The sequence below is a fragment of the Nannobrachium achirus genome, assembly GCF_963921795.1.
Source record: "Nannobrachium achirus genome assembly, chromosome: 2".
Classification (NCBI taxonomy): Eukaryota; Metazoa; Chordata; class Actinopteri; order Myctophiformes; family Myctophidae; genus Nannobrachium; species Nannobrachium achirus.
This window is the reverse complement of record NC_137811.1, coordinates 28762063-28781136: the sequence shown is the minus strand read 5'-3', so window position 1 is coordinate 28781136 and position 19074 is coordinate 28762063. Positions and strand designations below refer to the sequence as shown.

The window sequence follows — 19074 nt, the reverse complement described above, 5'->3', positions numbered from 1 at the left end:
GCGGAAACTTGTGGATAAGGGCTACAAGAGGGGCCGTCTACGCCTGTAGCCAATCAGATGGGCATAAATGGGAATATGTACGAAAGTCTTGAGGATTGGTGGATTGGTGAACTTCACATCACATATCAGCCAACCAGATTATACATGGGCCAATCTCCATGATTGGTCAAGTTTTACGTGACATCATAATATCTTCCTATAAAACGGGAGGAGCGGGCACAAACCTCTAGTCACAATAATGTCATGAAAAAAAAAATAAGAATTGCTCACAATAATTGTGACATGAAAATGTCATTATCGTCCTATCCCTTGTGTGTGGTAGTGTTGCATGGCAGGAGATTCTCTACAGTGATTCAATATGCAGGGCTCATGGTGAACTCCTCTGATAGCTCGGTGGCCTCCTCCTTCTCTCCGACGGGGACGTTGTAGTGGCGGTCGTCCTCCGTCACCAGGCACACGGAAGGCCAGTCGTCCTTGTGGTTGTCGGGGTAGTACGTGAGGAACTCCTCGGTGTCGGCCATGTACAGTCTGTAAACCTGAATGGTGCACTGCAGCGCGTAGCCCAGAAGGCACATCTCCACCTGCTCCAGCCCTCCGCTGAAGCCCACGTGGCTGAGGTGGTTGGACAGGAAGGTGCGGGGCGACTCGGAGGAATCGCGGGCGAACAGCAGCCAGCTGAAGACGGGCACGTCGTCGTCGTCGCCGACGCTCTGCATGGTGCCGTGCAGCTCCGTGGCACGCCACAGCATCAGCAGCTTGAGCGCCTCCAGCAGGCCCAGCTCCTCCTCACCGCCCTGGAACACCCGCTCGCACAGCCGCTGGCGCTCCGCCGCGCTGGAGCAGCCCACCGCCGCCCGCCACCTGTCCCGGAGGAGCTCCATGTAGTATTTGAGCTGCTGGGTGGCGTCTCCTGTCCCGTCCACCTGCCGTCGGCACTCTCCAGGAAATGTCCACTGGCTCACCAGGCCGTCCCTGGCTTCCAGCTCCTTTGGCAGCATGATAAAGTCCTCCTGCTGCAGCCATGCAGGCAGCTGGGTGCTGTTGGAGAGCACCTGGAACAGAGTGGCTCGCAGGGCGCAGTAGTTGTCTCCTCTCACCCTCCTCAGGCTACCAAACCGACGATACATCTCCTTATAACCCTTTCTAATCAGAGTACTTTTGGCAGTATTTCCTTTCCACTCTCTCTCGCTGTAGGACAGAATATCCACTGCCGGAGCCAAGCTGCATCTGTCCTCCACCTTTGGAAGTGTGATTTCGAACAGAGGCACGGGTTCCGCCGTTTTGACTTGCGCCGGGGGAAGCTCCTCGGCTCCGCGATACAAGTCTTTATCACCCATGTAGTCGCTGTCAATGCTGACCCCTCCTGGTTGGTCTTGGGGAGGGTGTAGACCAAGGGTGCAAAAGACCAAAGGCTCGACTGGTTGTCTAAACCTAAGTCAAGGCCCGCTGTCAAGCAGGAATTAAGCAGAGATGAATGTCCCTCAGCAGTAGAGAGGAAGGAGAGTCACTGGGAAGGAATCTGCAGGATGTGAGTATCTGGGCTATAAGGTTACCCAGGTTCGTACATAAATGAGTTCTCTCTTAGTGGGAGCCGACTGGTCAACGACTTGAAGGTTTGGTCTTAGTCATCTAACTCGAGATTCCCTCGCCTTCTATATCGTTGGCTGCTGTGCTTGTGTCAAATATGAGTCAGTCATATCCATACAAGGAGTCCCAATGTCAGTCACGCCCAAAGATGGAGTCTCTACTGAATGATGTTTGGATGTTTCGTTTAGCTCCATAAATGGAGTTCCAGGAGGGAGTCTATGATATCAGACTAGGGTATGTCAGTTATCTCCATATATGGGATGTAATACCTTTTGTTATATAATACCCTTTGTTATACTTTCTATTGACATTTCATGTTGACTTTTTACATCTTTGCAATTATTTTGTGAGTACAGTTCTCACATAAAGACTTCTCGCATTTATAGATAGATATATACTAGACCTTACCCGTTCGAATATATGTGCTGCAAAATATGTGCAGAGTGTGGGTTTTGGGGAAAGTAACTGTAACTGCATGGTGCATTCCTAAGTGTGAGAGAGGTGTGTGTGTGCCCGGGGCTACAGATCCCATGGCCTGGAGGAACGGACCGTAACCCTGACAACAGGCTGTAGAGCTGTAGAGTGAAGAAACGCTAAGAAATCGCTAGAATTTGGGAAAAATGAAATTCGGGCTCCGTCATTGTGTGTATAATGCTAATGACCAATGCCATGTTAAATTTGAGATCAGTCGCTGAAGCGAGTGAATAGATAATGCATTTTGTGACTGAGTGACTGACTGACTGACCTCTCTCTAAAATTATATGTTAGATATATATATAAATTAGGGAAATCTACGTCCGCGTGTCTGCGTGTCTGCACTAGTCTGGGATCACTTCACTTTTCGGGGTTGTAATCGGTCGGGAGCGGAAACCATAACATGTCATGTTGTAGTACTCAAAGACTACAATTTGGCCGGAACTATCCAACCAGATTCAGTTTTAACCCCAAATAATTCCCCTGCGCTCAAGGACATACTTTTAGGGCCTACCTAATAAACCCCTTGAAAAATGCTTTTGAAAAATTTGTTTGGTATATGCATCTTTTAGTCCAACTCGTAGCGACTGGCAAGACTACACTAGGCTACTCGAGCATTTTAATAGGGATTGGGGGAACCAAAACAAAGCGACGCCGCTTCTTCTTCAACAAACGGCCTGTTGTGAACGAACACCAGGCTTTCTCCCAGAAAGCTTGGTGGGCGAGGTTAGTCTGCACTGACACCATCCAATGGGAAAACCCTTGAGAAAACACATGGTGACGTCATCCAATGGGAAAACCCTTGGAAAGACACAGAGTGATGTCATCAATTGGGTGATGACGTCACCCAGTTCACGTCCCAGGCCATATATAAGGGTCTATTCCCCACACCAGCATACCCACACTGGAGAAAAACCCTTTGTGTGTAAACAGTGTGACAAGGGTTTCAGTCAGTTAGGTAACCTGAAGAGGCACCAGCGTGTCCACACCACATAAGAGCTTCAATCAGTTACATATTATGATGACAAACCATCATCTCCACACTTCACCCAATGTGTTGTCCACCAGATGGCGCTGACCACTCAGGCCATGCTTAAGCGGAATGAAACGCAATGATCCAGGCGACTCGCACAATGGGCATAAAAGGGACAAGGGCTGACAGTTACAGAGATCTCCATATATGGGCAAGAAAGGACAATGACTGTCAGATACAGAGATCTCCATATTTGGGCACATCAATTGGATCGGAGGTAGGTGAGAGCGGCCTGAACCTCTAGTACTGTATATATAAATTAGGGAAATCTACGTCTGCGTGTCTGCGTGACTGCGCTGACGTCATCCAATGGGAAAACCTTTGAAAAAACACAGAGTGACGTCATCACATAAAAGCCAACGAGGGACCAGTATTCTTGGTGACGTCACCATCAATAAATGCGACCTGATATAAACATACAGTAGAGGGTGATGTCATAATATTGAGGCATACAGTATGAGGGCCATGAGACCGCATCATTTCCTAGTTTACTCAGATTAATCCGTACAGTTTTCATGTAAACAAAAATCACACCCAGTGTGAAGTGAGCGGTGATGAGTTAGAACAGAGAAGTTTGAACAACTTTCGTTCAAACTTCAACTTGTTCAGCTTTACACGGTTATTATACAGTATATACATTTCTCTAGTGGATTACTTGTGACTGGCGTCACAGCAACCACACTTGCAATTTCCCAGAATTGCAGAATTGCATGAATTCCGTCTTACCATTTATTTGCGTGTGTTTTCAGCTAGCCCACGCAGTTTACAGGAACTGCTTATACTGTTGTTGCAAAGCTAGGCCGATGTGACCCTGTGACCCAGACAGACACTGGAAAAACTGACAAAGCCAGAGCCGTTGGCACCAATCAAAAAAGCAAAAACCAGACGACTGAAGGGGGGCTATTTAAAATAAATAAGTGTCAGCATCATCAGATAAACGTCTGCAGATACAGTACATTGTTGTCCTACATACAGAGGTTGGTTGCAGCGTGTCAAGATGGATTAAGGATTTGATTGGCATTGAGGCGGATTCAACAACAAAGCACTTATGTGAGAGTGAGATAGAAATAAACTAGAAAGGTGCGCTCAGGGGAGCTCATATCTCCACCAGGAAGCACATCCCAATGATAACTTACACTGTCTGATGCAGAAACGTCAAACTGCTTGTAAATAGAAACTGGTGCATTTATCTTGAACTCTCATGCTGCCATAGTTTTGCCATAACTTCCAGTTGTGCGCATGGCAGCTTCCGTTCACGGCCGTTCAAAATCTCGTCTTTCACGCAGAGAAGAAAAAATACAACTGTGATGATCTGTGTTTAAGATCAGAAAACATGGCCATTTTGACCAAAGCCATATGGGAAAAGAAGCGGAGATAAACCCATGTTTGTGCAGGACCTTGTATGCAATGCAATGACGAAAAGGAAGTCGGCACAATCGGCTTTCGCAAGGCATCATGAGAAATGTAGTTTTATTTTGCTCACTAGCTATCGGTTACCATGGTCACCAGTTAACACATCCCTGGACGTGATAACGGGGAGTAATCGACATCACGTTCCTGGATGTGTTTTAAGCACTCTATAGTGTGCTTTACAATCACACAGATTCCACCGACAGCAGAGGCATCCTTGTAAGGCACATACAGTATCTGCTCAGTGTCTTGCTCAAGGACATTTTGGCACGAAGCCTGCGGGGGAACCAGGGATCAATCTGGGAACCTTCCCAAGCAGCCACTTTACTTTCTGAGCCACTGTCACCCCCTCCCCACCAAGCAAATAAATACATAAATAAAAGTTAAACTATTTATCCCTTGCACTTGTAGGTGAGCTGTTTGCGATGATAGCAGATCCACGCAGGGGCAGCAACAAGCCCACTGAGGAATCCAATGGCAGAGCCCAGGCTACAGGTAATTGGCCACGCCTGCCATGGCCTGTTCCAGTTCAGGGGTATGAAGAAGGCTCCGATCCAAGCTCCAGCCACGGTGCTGGCCACAGTAATCTGGAGGGAGGTGTCCCATGCGGTCGTGGCCCCGAGGCGAGTGAACACTCGTATCCAGGCCTGGACGTCGGTGCCGAGGAGACACATGCACCGCAGTGTGGTCAGAGAGGTCAGCAGCACGGCCAGGGAGAAAGTCTCCACGGCAGATCCGATAAGCGGCGCCCCGTAGAGAACCACCACAGCGTGGTAGAACAGGCAGGAGAGGAAGAGGTAGAGACAAGAGCGAAGCAGCCTGGACAGCTTATGGCTCAGTGTGTGCTTCTCGGTAGGTGAGGTGGTGCCGGAAAGCCAGGACACCGAGATGTTGACGACCGCCACGGCTCCGGCCAAGCAGTAGAGCCACAGCAGATGTGTTTCATACACGGAGAATCCCTCCACCAGCCCCGCGGGTACCACAGTGGACAGGATCACAGAGGAGGCGAGAGCGGCATGTGCAGACACCATTGTTCTGATTTCCTGGTCCCACATGATGGCGGACACACTGGCGGTTACTAGACACTAACAATATGACACCCCTGGTTTAAACCACAGGGTGAGCAGCGGAGGGCTTTCTACCTCTTCCATAAACACGGAGCGCCACCCGAGACAGTCCTGTGACAGTCAATATAGCGCCACCCGAGACAGTCAATATACCGAATGTATATTGAGACTTTTAGTATGTTATGTTGGTGTTAATCAGACGCAGGTTTTAACTGAATGAAAATCCAATTCCAAATTTGGAATCATACTTCATAAAATTATGTCATCGCAGATGACTGTCGTCACACGCTGGCCACATGAAGTCATGCCATTCCCATTTGGATCTCGAGATCCACATGATTCAGTTTTTGAGCGGTGGTCACACCGTCTCCATAACGTAGCCGTGTGTGTATCCGTGTATGTATGTATGCGTGTGTGTAGCCTGAGTATGGCTGGGTGACCAGAGAGGTGATGTTTAGTAGCCTTGAAATGTACATGCATGCATGCACACACACATGCACACATGCATGCACACACACACACACACACACACACACACACACACACACACACACACACACACACACACACACACACACACACACACACACACACACACACACACACACACACACAAATTAATGGACACCACCGCTCAGTTCACACATCACATTTATATATTTTATGAAATATTTAATTCAACTGTGAGACTTGAGGCAGCAGGACAGGTTTCAATTACTGCAACCAGGGAACATGAGGAGCACAAGGACATACAAAACACAGGGAGCATGAGGGTAAAAAAATAAACAGGAATACATACAGTATACTGTAGAGAGTTAACCTGGGAGGAAAAGAAAACACTAGTAACACTTCACAATGAATGAACTAGCAGGAAATCCCGAGTACATACTCAAGGACTAACAGTGACACATGTGAACTAACTGGGACAGGCTACTACTATAAAGACACAGGTGCAAAACAGAGGTACTGCAGTAGACATGTATGTGATGGAATGGTGCATTTCACTCATTAGCCCTTCCTCCACTCTGATTGGCTCTGTGTTAATTCATGAAATGTATGCGTGTGTGCGTGTGTGCGTGCGTGCGTCCGTGTGTGCGTGTGTGCGTAACCCCAACTCTACACAGTAACAGCATGAAAGTGTGTTCTCTATGTGCCAATCATGATCAAACGGCTACAGGCAGCAGTAATCAATCCAGATGAGATGTGAGTCGTCCAGACAACAGTATAGCAGATCCTGATGTGACTGCATGGTCCAGGCAGGACTAAATGCTCCGGCGACACACAGTTGGTTAATAAGCCTGTCAGATCGGTTTAATATTCTGAAACGGCAAGTCAGGCCTGGATAGGCAGCCATATGCAACACTGATTACAGTCAGTGTGTGTGCGTGTGTGTGTGTGCGCGTGTGTGTGTGCGTGCGTGCGTGCGTGCGTACGTGCGTGTGTGCGCGTGTGCGTGCGTGTGTGTGTGTGTGCGTGTGTGTGTGTGTGTGTGTGTGTGTGAGAGAGAGAGCGAGAGAGAGAGAGAGAGAGAGAGAGAGAGAGGTAAGAGGAATACATTCTTGATAGGCTATGCTTTGCTGATTACGTGTGCGTGTGTGAAGTCTATATTTCCACTCAATTAACGTGGCCCTGTCTGCAACTGACCCATCACTCAATTACACAACAACCCCCATATACTGTGTAGGTCAACAACTCTCACACTAATTTAACAACTCTCATACTAATTTAACAACTCTCACACTAATTTGCATGTAACATCAATAAAGAACACACATCTACATACACAAATACGCATGCACACTTACTTAACCCATTTAGACCTGAACGCAAATCTGTGTCACTTTAGATTTGAACCACTTTAACCATTATTTTATGCTTTAACTATTCTCTTTTAATATTTTTTACCCGATTCTATAAATGTTCTTCTAAATCCTTCTTCTAAAACAGTGGTTCTCAAACCTTTTCATGTCAAGGACCCCCAAAATTACATGTATTTGGCCGCAGACATATGTTGTTCCAGGGACCACCAAGAAGCAAATATTTGAGTTACAAATGTTTGCTTTTAAAAAAATCAAGATTTTTCAAAAATAGCAGATCTACAAGCTTGCAGCACGGCACTCGGTGCCGCACTGTGAGCTTGTATATCTTCTATTTTTCAATAGTTAAAGCATTACATAATTCTAGGCCTGAATATTTAGCACACACAGCATATGCATTTCCACTAACTAATGTTTTCTCAAACCTCACACCCTCTTATAGAAGCTCCTATGGAGCCACTCCATAAAAATACCATTGAAAATACAGGTTCTTTCTTGTATCCTTTCTGAAATAGGCTACTCAAAAATAGTTGCTTCGTACAAAGCAGGCAAGCAGCCCTATTGTTGTCATTATCATCAAGTATAATAAACGTTTCTTTCTTACGTGCTTTGGTTTTGTCATTATCAGCAGCAGCACAGGTTGGTGGATTGGTTTTCTCAATTTTGACATCAGCAGGGACAATACTAATAACAAAGCACTTAATTGCGACCGTAGGGAGCTACTTACTATAGAAACCTGCAGCAGTTGTGTCTGAAACGCTTACCCTGAAACGCCTTTCCTGTGACGTGCACTGCACACAGGAGTTTTGTCTGTGGAGAGGACCAGGCTAAGCGTTTCAGTATAGCATGAGGCTCATACTCATGCCATGAGCAAGCCGCGAGCGGCAGTCAGCCTGTGGGTCGAGACACCTTGACGGTTGCCCCTCGCCAATGGCGTCTTACTGGTGTAATATGCACATGCCTTTCCTGCAGCCTGTCATAGATAGATAGATATACCTTTATTATCCAAAAGGGGAAAATCAGTTGCCCAGAGGCAGCACAGCAGTTTAAGGTTACAAGTTACAAAGAAGTGTCATGGTGCCTTGGCAACTGGCTAGTTGTCCAGTCTACAGGGCCCAATCAATCAGTCCTGATTGACCAGTCCATCGTGGACAAAGTAATCGGTAGCTTGCTTTCAATGTACTCAATGTATTGCATTACAGTATGCTACTTTTGTTGTGCTATTTTTATTAATTTCCTTACTTCTGACCGTTTTTATTATTTATTTTTGTATTTTTAGTCCACAATGTTGAGGCTCAAGCTCAGTAGAATTCCACAAGCTGCAGTGTAGCGACAGCTTTATTGTTAACATGTGACATTAAAAACCTTGCAACGTGCAGACGTTGCAGAGTGCCCATGGTAAATTAAGTTATGAATGATTGAATGATTTGCTGACTGACTGATTAATGGACTTATTAATTGACTGCCTTATTTGCACACTGATTGCCTGAAAGACTGATTGGACGATTGATTGATTGTGACTGCATGGTCCCAGTGTGACCAGACTGAAAGGCTCCTGGTAGGAAACCCACTGTTTAATCACAATTTACAATTTAGTCATTTAGCAGACGCTCTTATCCAAAGCAACCTAAAAAGTGCAAGACCGGAGTAAGAGGCAACACATTACAGGATAAATGGTCAAATAAATCAAGTGCAAAGAAAAACAATGACGCGTGACAACGAAACTATAGCCTACCAGGGAAACCATACTGCAAACAGTGTAACATTACATGTGAACAACAACATCTGCATTAGTCCAAAAACAGGAAGGGATACACGGAATGAGGAGTGCTAGGGCTTGGGCTAGAGTCTGAAGAGGTGAGTTTACAAAGTGCAGTGCAGCGGAATTTCAGGATATGTGTCTGCAGTTCTGACTGTGGACGCGCTGGCCAGGGTGACAAACTGTACTAGAGCCTTGCCGAGCCATTGAGGCCCATTGGACAGGTTTCTGTTTCTGTAGCGTGAGGCAGCTTGATGTACAAGTACACCCCCCTGGACATGACTCTTGTATGCCGCAGGGACTTACCCCCAATCCAAACGGTGAAGCTGAGTGCCAAGCAGGGAGGCACCGGGTCCCATTTCTCAGAATATTTGGTATGACTTGGCCGGGGATAGAACCCTGACCACTCAGTCTCAGGGAAGACACTCTACTGTATTAGTAGCGGTTCCCAAAGAATGCTCGGGCTCATTTTAATATGAGTCACAAGTACGCCAAACTTTGCACACCCACTCCTTGGATGGCAAATCACAACCTCCGCCCCAGATTTCTCACATGGCCCTCTTCTAGCGCCACCATTTTTTTTGCAAAACACATTTTTGGACACTGCTCCTACAGATGTTGGCCTAAAATCACACAAAGCGGTAGACAGTGTCTCTAAAATCATGTCATCCACATGGATCTGTCCCATTTCCCATATTCCCTGCTGATTGGCTACGATTGCCTTCTAAAGTTTGTGTATGCGACGTGACGGTTGCTTATCTCCCGATTAGGGAATCTTACTGGTTCATTAATTATTTCAGAAGATTATCAAAAATGTCCACATTTCTTTTCAGAAATGAACACATTCAAACAGTAAATGGGAATTCTAAGAAATTCCATAAATGAAAAACCCTTTAGAAGTAGTGAAAATATAGCTGATCTACAACATCGGATCAGTTATTTTCACTAGTTTTGGTCCCAGGGAGACATCAAATGAGGCCAAGAGGGTGAAGGTAAGAGAGTGCCATGCCCTTGATTACCTTGCAGGTCATCACTCAGTGTTTTGAAATGCTGCAGGCAGCATCAGTAAGCCAGTGAAGGGAGCAGACAAGGAGTGAGATGTGAATAAATAATGAAACTGATGGAAAGAGTGGTGAAAATAAAGAGAAAATTGAAAAAGGCGAGAGAGAGGCTTTATTTAATATATTTATTCCACACACAGCTGTTTTGTCTTCATTAAGGTTGAGAGTTTCACTTTGCTGACTCCTGGAGCGGAGAGGAGGAGGAATTGATGAATGGAAGGAGGAAAGCAGAAAAGAGAAATACTTAGATCACTGATGTGAGGAGACTAAGGGAGAGAGGAGAAAGAAGGAGAGAGACAGATGGATGTCCGGAGCATAAGTGACATTCTGTAGACTCATTGATTAAAGCACCCAGGATTCGCAAACCAATTTGTTTGTGAGGAGGATAGGACTATGAGTGCGGGCCTGTTTGTGTGTGCGTTGGTTCGTGCGTGGGTTTGTGCGCGCGTGCGCGTGTGAGAGAAAGAGAGAGAGAGAGAGAGAGAGAGAGAGAGAGAGAGAGAGAGAGAGAGAGTAATACGAACAAAGAAGTCAGACCCTGCAGGGTCTGAAGGATTACAATTGATCAAATCCTGATTCTAACTGTGTTGTACAGTTAGTTATATAATGTTGCATACTCTTGAATAACAAAGTAAGGCATTAATCTTCCTAAAAAAAACACACAAAAACACATGGAGCCTGCGGTAGTTCTTTTATTTGTGGAAGGCAGGAGGCGTTGTTATCATATTCCCCGTCAGTACGTTAATTCTTTCACACTCCCACGGTGCTGTCCGTCACTCCTCGTTCATTCTCATTCGATTAGAGCTCTCAAGTATACGCCCCGCTACCCACAGTGCATCTCAGGCGGTACATTTAAGCAGTCTCTATCCTCGGCTCAGTCTTCGTTTAGCCACCACGCTGAACGGTCAGCTGTCAGCGTTAAAGAATCCCTCCACCTCCCCGGCCTCCTTTTATTATGGTTGATGGATCATTCTGTGTTTATGATCAATCTCTGTGTCTTCAACTGGTTCATGTCATGTGGTATGTCTGTACTTATATTTTGCTCTGGGGGATTGTGATATATCATATTATGGCTCTTGTTCGAGCAGATAATTTTATTATGAAAGCAAAGCTACATCGCCAATCTAAAGATGCAATATCATTGCATAACTGGTTATATCATTGCAATAAATGGTATGGTTAAACTTAATTGGTGTCGTTCATCCTGAGCTGAAACATAAAAAAGAAATAGAAGTTAAAATATGAAGATAAGAGGTTTCTGCCTGGCAGAATGGAGCTCACACCATGTCATTGCTTGTTGCGACCGCTACAAGCAACAAGCATCAGCTGGATCAGCTGGATCTCATCAGCTGGATCTCCATATACAGCATGAATATCACAACACTGACCTCATCATCAAACCCTGGATATCCACTGTACATGGAGACGACTGGATCATTACCTAGATCTCCATATATGGAGCTGGCCAATCTGACCTCAGGGACATACAGTAGCTGGATATACTGTAGCTACCCTGTAGCTGACCTGTGCACGACCTCGAGGTCGCTTCTCGCCCTTAGGGTGTCTTACTGGTACTGTGCAAGTGCAAATACAGTAGATGTTGTCCGTTATGTCATGTTGTATACTGAATGTCATCAGGCTGTTTTTATTTTAAAACAGTAAAACAACTGCCAATTACCTGTCGAGTTAATGTTTATAAAATTCCAAATCTGTCACAAAACAAAGTTGTTCACAAACCATAGCAGCCGTCAGCAATGCCAGACACATGTTATGCACACGTATGTGCGTGTGTGTGTGTGTGTGTGTGTGTGTGTGTGTGTGTGTGTGTGTGTGTGTGTGTGTGTGTGTGTGTGTGTGTGTGTGTGTGTGTGTTACTTCCTACTATGTTTATATGAACAATTGAGTGTTGGGTGGTCACACATACAATACGTGTGTGTGTGTGTGTGAAGGTGCCCGCATGTGTGCATGCGACTATCCTTGTTGTCCTGCAGTCTTGTATTGTCGTCATGGTGAATTAATTCAGAAAGAGGACAAGATAGCTTTTATAGCTCCATCAGCCACGACCCCAGCTATATGGCCTGTGTGCGTGCATGCATGTGTGCGTGCGTGCGTGCGTGCGTGCGTGCGTGCGTGCGTGCGTGCGTGCGTGCGTGTGTGCCTAGTGGTGATGGATGGGTTCCCATTAACTGCGTGACACGGTCACAGAGGAAAGCAGACTTCAGGACAGCGCTACATGATAAACTGGAGTGCTGGGCACTCCAACAGCCATGCATCACGATCACTGCAACTCCCACAATCCTGGACTGGTATAGCACAGGGGTCTTCAACAGGGGGTCCGGGAGTCTCAGCGTTACCACAGGGGGTCCTCCAAATCTTTGTGTGATAGAAGCATTTTTTTCTCCTTTTCTATATTATACACTTGAACCCTAGCGTCCATATTCTGATAACTTTAGCCCAAAATACAGATCTACAAGCTCACAACGCCTCGGACTGCGAGGCATTGAGAGGTTGTAGATCGGCTATTTTTGGCAAAGAGGTTTCATGTAGAGGGGGAAAAGAGCAGACTAAGTACAGAGTGATAGGTCAAGATGGTTCAAGTGTATATCTGGAAACATAAATTTAGATGAACCCAAAATACACTGATGATTGTGCTGTCAAAAGATGAAACTAAACTATATGTATCTATGGGTTGTGGGGTCCCTGCTACATCTCTCTCTCTCGACTAAGGGGTCCTTGGCCTGAAAACGTTGAAGACCCCTGGTATAGCAAACAGTGGTGGAAAAAGTACTCACATCTTTTTACTAAAAGGGATAGTTCACTTATCGATTACTCACCCCATGGAGACTTGAATTCATGGATATCTGTTAGTTTTTGTCCTAAGCCAATAATTTGAGGAGACTCTGTGTCTCCATAGGGAACAAAGCAGGCTCTTATGTCTCCATAGGGAACTGCTGATCATCCAATTATTGGTTTACTTAGGAATGCAACAAATACAAAAAAATATCCATGAAGCCAGCTCCTCCGATCTACCAAAACAAAACCTAGACTGTCATCTCACATACCCACAACTGACTGTAAAGGTGCCTCCACACCAACAAGACTACAGGAGACTCTTTCTGAATTTGTGTCTTTGTCTGATTTTAAATCTCTTATAAGATGACATTTAAAAAAAAATAATGTACAATATAAACAGACTTACGTAAGTACACACACCACACACATGCAGTGATACTGCAGAGAAATGCACGCACACGCATGCATGTAAGTGAGCACATGCACGCACACACACGTGCACGCATACAGTACACATTTACTCCAATCTAAGCACAGTGCTCTTTGGCTAGCTAAAGGTCATAGTAAATGTAATTGTTTGAAGCTCTCTCTGTGTGTGTGTGTGTGTGTGTGTGTGTGTGTGTGTGTGTGTGTGTGTGTGTGTGTGTGTGTGTGTGTGTGTGTGTGTGTGTGTGAGACGTGTGTGTGTGTGTGTGTGTGTGTGTGTGTGTGTGCGCGCGCGTGCGCATGTGTGCATGTGCGTGTGTGTGTGTATGCGCGAGCCGTGCACATGTGTGATAACAGCAGACGTTAACATCCCCAATTTACCATCTAATTACCGACTAGGCCGGCTTCACACACACTTATCTAGCCGAGACCCTGGACAATTTAATCTGTGATTACACCACCCGAATGATGGAGGGAGGCACAGAGGGAGAGATGGAGGGAGAGGGCAGAGAGACAAATAGAGAAAACGCAGGAATATTGTTAAGTCAGAGAAGGAGTGCGAGGAGGAGAGACGGAGGGAGACGACACCAATTTGAAAAGTTCACGTCAGTCTTGTGGGCGCATGAGAAGCGGGGGGGGGGGGGGGGGGGGGGGGGGTTGGAAGGAGAGGAGGAGGAGGAGCAGGGGTGTCGCACCAAATTCTGGGCTCTGTTAGTGGGTACAAGGATTCACTGCGGGCCCCCCATGAATGTTCTTCATAGGGAGGAGGGGGTTTTACCCTAGACTAGGAACGCATTATTTTGGGCTTTAACTATTGAAAAATAGCAGGTATAAAAGCTCATAAAAATCATTTGTGCTAGTCTTTTGAATATTTTTGAGCCGATTCTATAAATGTCTTGTAAATCCTTCTAATGTTTTTGGAAAAACCTCTACAGTATGTCAGTGTTGCTCAAACCTTTTCATGTGAAGGACCCCCAAAATGATATCTATTTGGCCACGGACCCCCATCTCAAAATATTTAGTTCCAAGGTCGACCCCCAAGAAGCAAAATTTGAGTTACAAATGTTCGCTTAAAAAATACATATATTCAACGATTTGCACACATTTTTCAAAAATAGCAGATCTACAAGCTCGCAGTGCGGCCCCGTGAGCTTGTATATCTGCTATTTTTCAATAGCTAAAGTATAAAATTATTGAGGCCCCTCCACCTTGGGCCCTAGTAACTCAGTCCCACTCCTCCCCCCCCTTGTGACGCCCCTGAGGAGGAGTGTTAGCGATAAGGAAACCAGATGAGTGCTGAGCAAGTGGGATGAACTCTGATAACATGAGAGAGAGAGAGGATGGATGGATGGATGGAAGGAGGGAGGGAGGGAGGGATAGGAGGGTTACATTAGTGATAAGGACCAGCAATGGAGAGAATGAGAGGAGTTCCAGGCTGCCATATCCAGCCCAAGAAACCGTAGAAACCCGTGGAAAAAACGGACAAAACCTTTTTTTTCCCCTGCGGCAGTGCGCATGAGGATCTTTGCCATACCCTAGCTTTTGCTAAACTGACGCCACTGGAGGAGAGCATTTATAATGTTAACATAACTCTCATTCATCTGAGCTGTTTTAATAAACTGCACTAATGGGCCTTGTCGTTGTAAACATTCATATAACTGTAACTTATCAACAGAGAAAATAAACAAATTCCTCCTGATTTACCAGACGTTTTACACAGCATGTTCCTATCTCTGCATGGGCATATGTTGATAAACACCAGTCATAATGTAAAAGCACTGAAATACCATAGAAGCTTGGATTTCCTTTGTTGGCAATTTAAAGAGATGGTGGAGAAACGGCAAAAGTAAAAGGGGATTGGGATTTTGTTAATGGAAATAGAATCCCTAAAATATATTTTGTTCAGTAGTGTAAGTAGAGGAGTGTTAGGGCCATCAATCATTTTTATGTATATAGTTCCATTGAGCCACTGCCAGGCATTCTCCATCATCTCTTTCCCTAAGTTTGGAAAGTGACTGGAAATTCTGCTTACAAATATATTGCTTGCTTTATTATTGCCTAGAAAATGACAGACCAGAGACGTGCATAGCATAGCCTACCGTATAAACATGGTTATCGTCCTTCTCACATCTGATCCTGGTTCTAATCAGACATGATGCACCTGCATGTTGTCCCATCCTGTGACGGTCGGAGGAACGGTGACGTCACCACCTGATGCAGATCAACTGGGCGTATATACGTTTCTGTGTACTTATATTAGAGATCTTCTCCAGCCAGGTGTGCAAGTGGACCAGTTGCCCGAAAACCTGCCTGTCAAAGATCGGCTTATATTCACATCAACGTGCCTGCCTCAAAGCAAAGCAAAAGGACCCCAAACTCTAAACTCCTCCTATGATCTTCGCAAGCGAAGAACCAGCCATCGTGTGTGTGTGTGTGTGTGTGCATCCGCGCGCTTGTGCGTGCATGCGTGTGTGTGTGTGTGTGTGTGTGTGTGTGTGTGTGTGTGTGTGTGTGTGTGTGTGTGTGTGTGTGTGTGTGTGTGTGTGTGTGTGTGTGCGCGCTTGTGCATGCGTGCGTACATGTGCGTGCGGGTGTGCGTGTGTCTTTCTGACTGTCCGGACCTAATTTAGCAAACCACCAGTGTACAAATGGAACCAAATGGACCCTAGCGAGTCCATTTGGCTCCATTTGTACACTCTCAGAGTTAAATTAACATTGATTTTACAATATAAATTGGGGTCCCAGAGATAGAAATGCCATTAAATGGGGGTCTATAGCCTAATGCATGTGGAACGGGGGTCCTTGAAATTGGTTGAGAATTACTGCTAGAGCCCATTCTCTAATGGGGGTCCCTGGCATATGTGTGTGTGTGTGTGTGTGTGTGTGTGTGTGTGTGTGTGTGTGTGTGTGTGTGTGTGTGTGTGTGTGTGTGTGTGTGTGTGTGTGGGGGGGGGGGTCCTTGACATGAACAAGTTTGAGAGCCACTGTCATAGACAACACAGTCATAGGTGACATAGGTCACAGGCTGGTCACATGAAATCTGTGATCCACATTGGAGTACTCACTCATGCGCGTCACAGTGCGTGTGGTGTGCATTTCACTATGTTTATACAGACCAAACATCCCTACAAGCACAGAAGGATCAGGGAAATAGAGATTAGTATCCTAATCTCTGCAGATTATCAGCATGTTAAGGAGCCTGATAATCTGATAATCTGCATTGTATTCTGTAAAGTCAATGATTCCCAGCAGTCTGCCACACAAACTGTGTTAGTTACTGCAGCTACTGATGATGCACTACTGTATGCAGTGTTACTCAAACTTTTACATTTCAAGGTCTCCCTTTAACTCTGACAGTATACAAATGGAACCAAATGGACCCATTAGGGTCAATTTGGTTCCATTTGTATACTGTTAGAGTTACAGACTTGTATGGGTCAATGTAGACCCTTTAAAGGAACCCACAGATTCCATATAATCCACTTTGAGAATCACTGCACTAAATGTACAGATCGAAAAAGCCAAATGATTGTTAGCATCAAAAGGTTTCACTTATTTATAAAGCTTGATAATAATAATAATAATAATAATAACAAATTCAAATTCATACCAAACAGTATGAAGCATTTCGTTTATATCATATTTACATTTTGTCATTGCGACCGTCAGGTTGCAAGTTACTATGAAAAGCTCCACCCGCTGTCTGTCTGTCTGTCTGTCTGTCTGTCTGTCTGTCTGTCTGTCTGTCTGTCTGTCTGTCTGTCCGTCACGTCACACTGTTGCCCTACTCTTATCTCTGGCACTGTTGCCCCTATCCATACCAAACTTTGCACACACACTCCTTGGATGGCAACTCACAACCTCCACACTCATTCCTCACATGGCCCTCTTCTAGCGCCACCATCAGGCCGATTTTAGCAAAACACATTTTTGGACACTGCTCCTACAGGTTTTGGCCTAAAAGTCATGTCATCAACATGGATACTGGTACGTCCCATTTCCCAAATTCCCTCCTGATTGGCTATGATTGCCCTCTAAAGTTTGTGTACGCGACCTGGCGGTCGCTTAGGGATTAGGGAGTCTTACTGGTGACTAAGCCTGCTGGTATATTAATGCTTCTATACTGTAAACATGACCTGCTAGTGACTGCTTCCACACACTGGCCTACTTCTATTTTGCACTGCAAGGATGAGTTATTTGATGCCCACACACATGCATACACGCATGCACACACACACACACGCACGCACGCACGCACGCACGCACGCACGCACGCACGCACGCACGCACAGACACCTATACACACGCACACATGCGCACCCGCACGTGCACACACACACACACACACACACACACACACACACACACACACACACACACACACACACACACACACACACACACACACACACACACACACAGTTTCAGTGTCAAAGCCCTTGTGTAGGCAGAACTTTTAATGAAAATGACTGTGCATTAACATGATTACTAATATTACCGTGGAAACTGCTTCCATGGCAGTTACTGAGTGTGTGTGTGTGTGTGTGCGTGCGTGTGTGTGTGCGTGCGTGTGTGCGTGCGTGCGTGCGTGCGTCCGTGCGCGCGCGTGCAGTGTGTCAGTAACAGTTCCTGTGGGTTGGCTGGCTGTAATTAAAATGTCTTCCTGTGTTATTGACTATCAGTAGAGACACACCTCTACCTCATCTCCTGTCTCCTCTCCTCTCATCTCTATGCTCTCTCTCCCCTTCCCTCTCACCATGTCTCGTCTCCTATACCTCCCATCTCTCTCTACCCCCTGCCTCTGCTGCTCCCAAATGTCAATATTCATTAAACACCATCGCGTGAAACACACACAGGTGTGATGGGAGATTGTTGAGGTCGATAGTTGATTAGTGTGTGGTCTAATATCCTGGCAGGCTAACAGACATCTATCTAACAGACTGGAAGAACCAGGCTCAACAGCAGCCCCAGAGGCTAAAGCTAGAGTGAAGTTTGTTAGTTAGTAGTAGTAGTTGATATTGTAGTGTGATGTCACCAGCATAGTCTATCTAGGGCATGTGGAGAGCAACACTGCCAAGGAATCGAGGACAGAGAAAATGTTCAACTTTAACAACAACAAAACCACCAAACTGTGTTCTGAAACTGAACGGAAATCGACTTAAAAATGAAAAATAAGCTGATACACCAATCAATTCAGCAAAGGCTAATGTATGGCAAGGTCACCTGACAGCAATATCATATGCCAGCAAACATTTCATTTCATAGGCTATAAAGTAGGCAAAGGCTTACTATGTAACATGACAAATGCGTGTACTGTAAATGCCTTGAGAAACCTCCCTAGTTCATCATTTATGTTGGCCAAAACCATGTGTTAATCAGTACTTCTGTCACTTTCTCTGATGACATAGATAACTTTATTATCCCAAGGGAGAAAATCAGTCACCCAGAGGCAGCACAGCAGTTAAAGGTTTACAGAGAAGTATGAAAAGAAAAAAAGTACTGTTGTGTACAGTAAAAAGAGCAATATCAAGAAAGCACATAAGGAGGAGCGCACACCTAAGTGAGTGAGGTGCTGACCACGCAGATAACACTGAATGAGAAGAAAGAGGCCGCACAACTCTTCAGCCACGATGCAAATAATCATGGT

The 19074-nt window shown here is 45.5% G+C and overlaps 2 protein-coding genes across 2 annotated transcripts; both read right to left on the bottom strand.

Moving 5' to 3' along the window:
* Nucleotides 1-353: 353 nt before the first annotated feature.
* On the bottom strand, nucleotides 354-1337 carry LOC308297482 (ubiquitin thioesterase otulin-like; the record flags this gene model as incomplete). The annotated part of the gene is made up of 1 exon (XM_080740887.1): nucleotides 354-1337. The coding sequence occupies one exon, from the start codon at nucleotides 1335-1337 to the stop codon at nucleotides 354-356; it is 984 nt and encodes a 327-aa protein (XP_080597013.1).
* A 3559-nt stretch (nucleotides 1338-4896) lies between these two features.
* Nucleotides 4897-5559, bottom strand: LOC308297473 (phosphatidylinositol-glycan biosynthesis class F protein-like; the record flags this gene model as incomplete). The annotated part of the gene is made up of 1 exon (XM_080740878.1): nucleotides 4897-5559. One exon carries the CDS (start codon nucleotides 5557-5559, stop codon nucleotides 4897-4899), a length of 663 nt encoding a protein of 220 aa, XP_080597004.1.
* Nucleotides 5560-19074: the final 13515 nt, after the last annotated feature.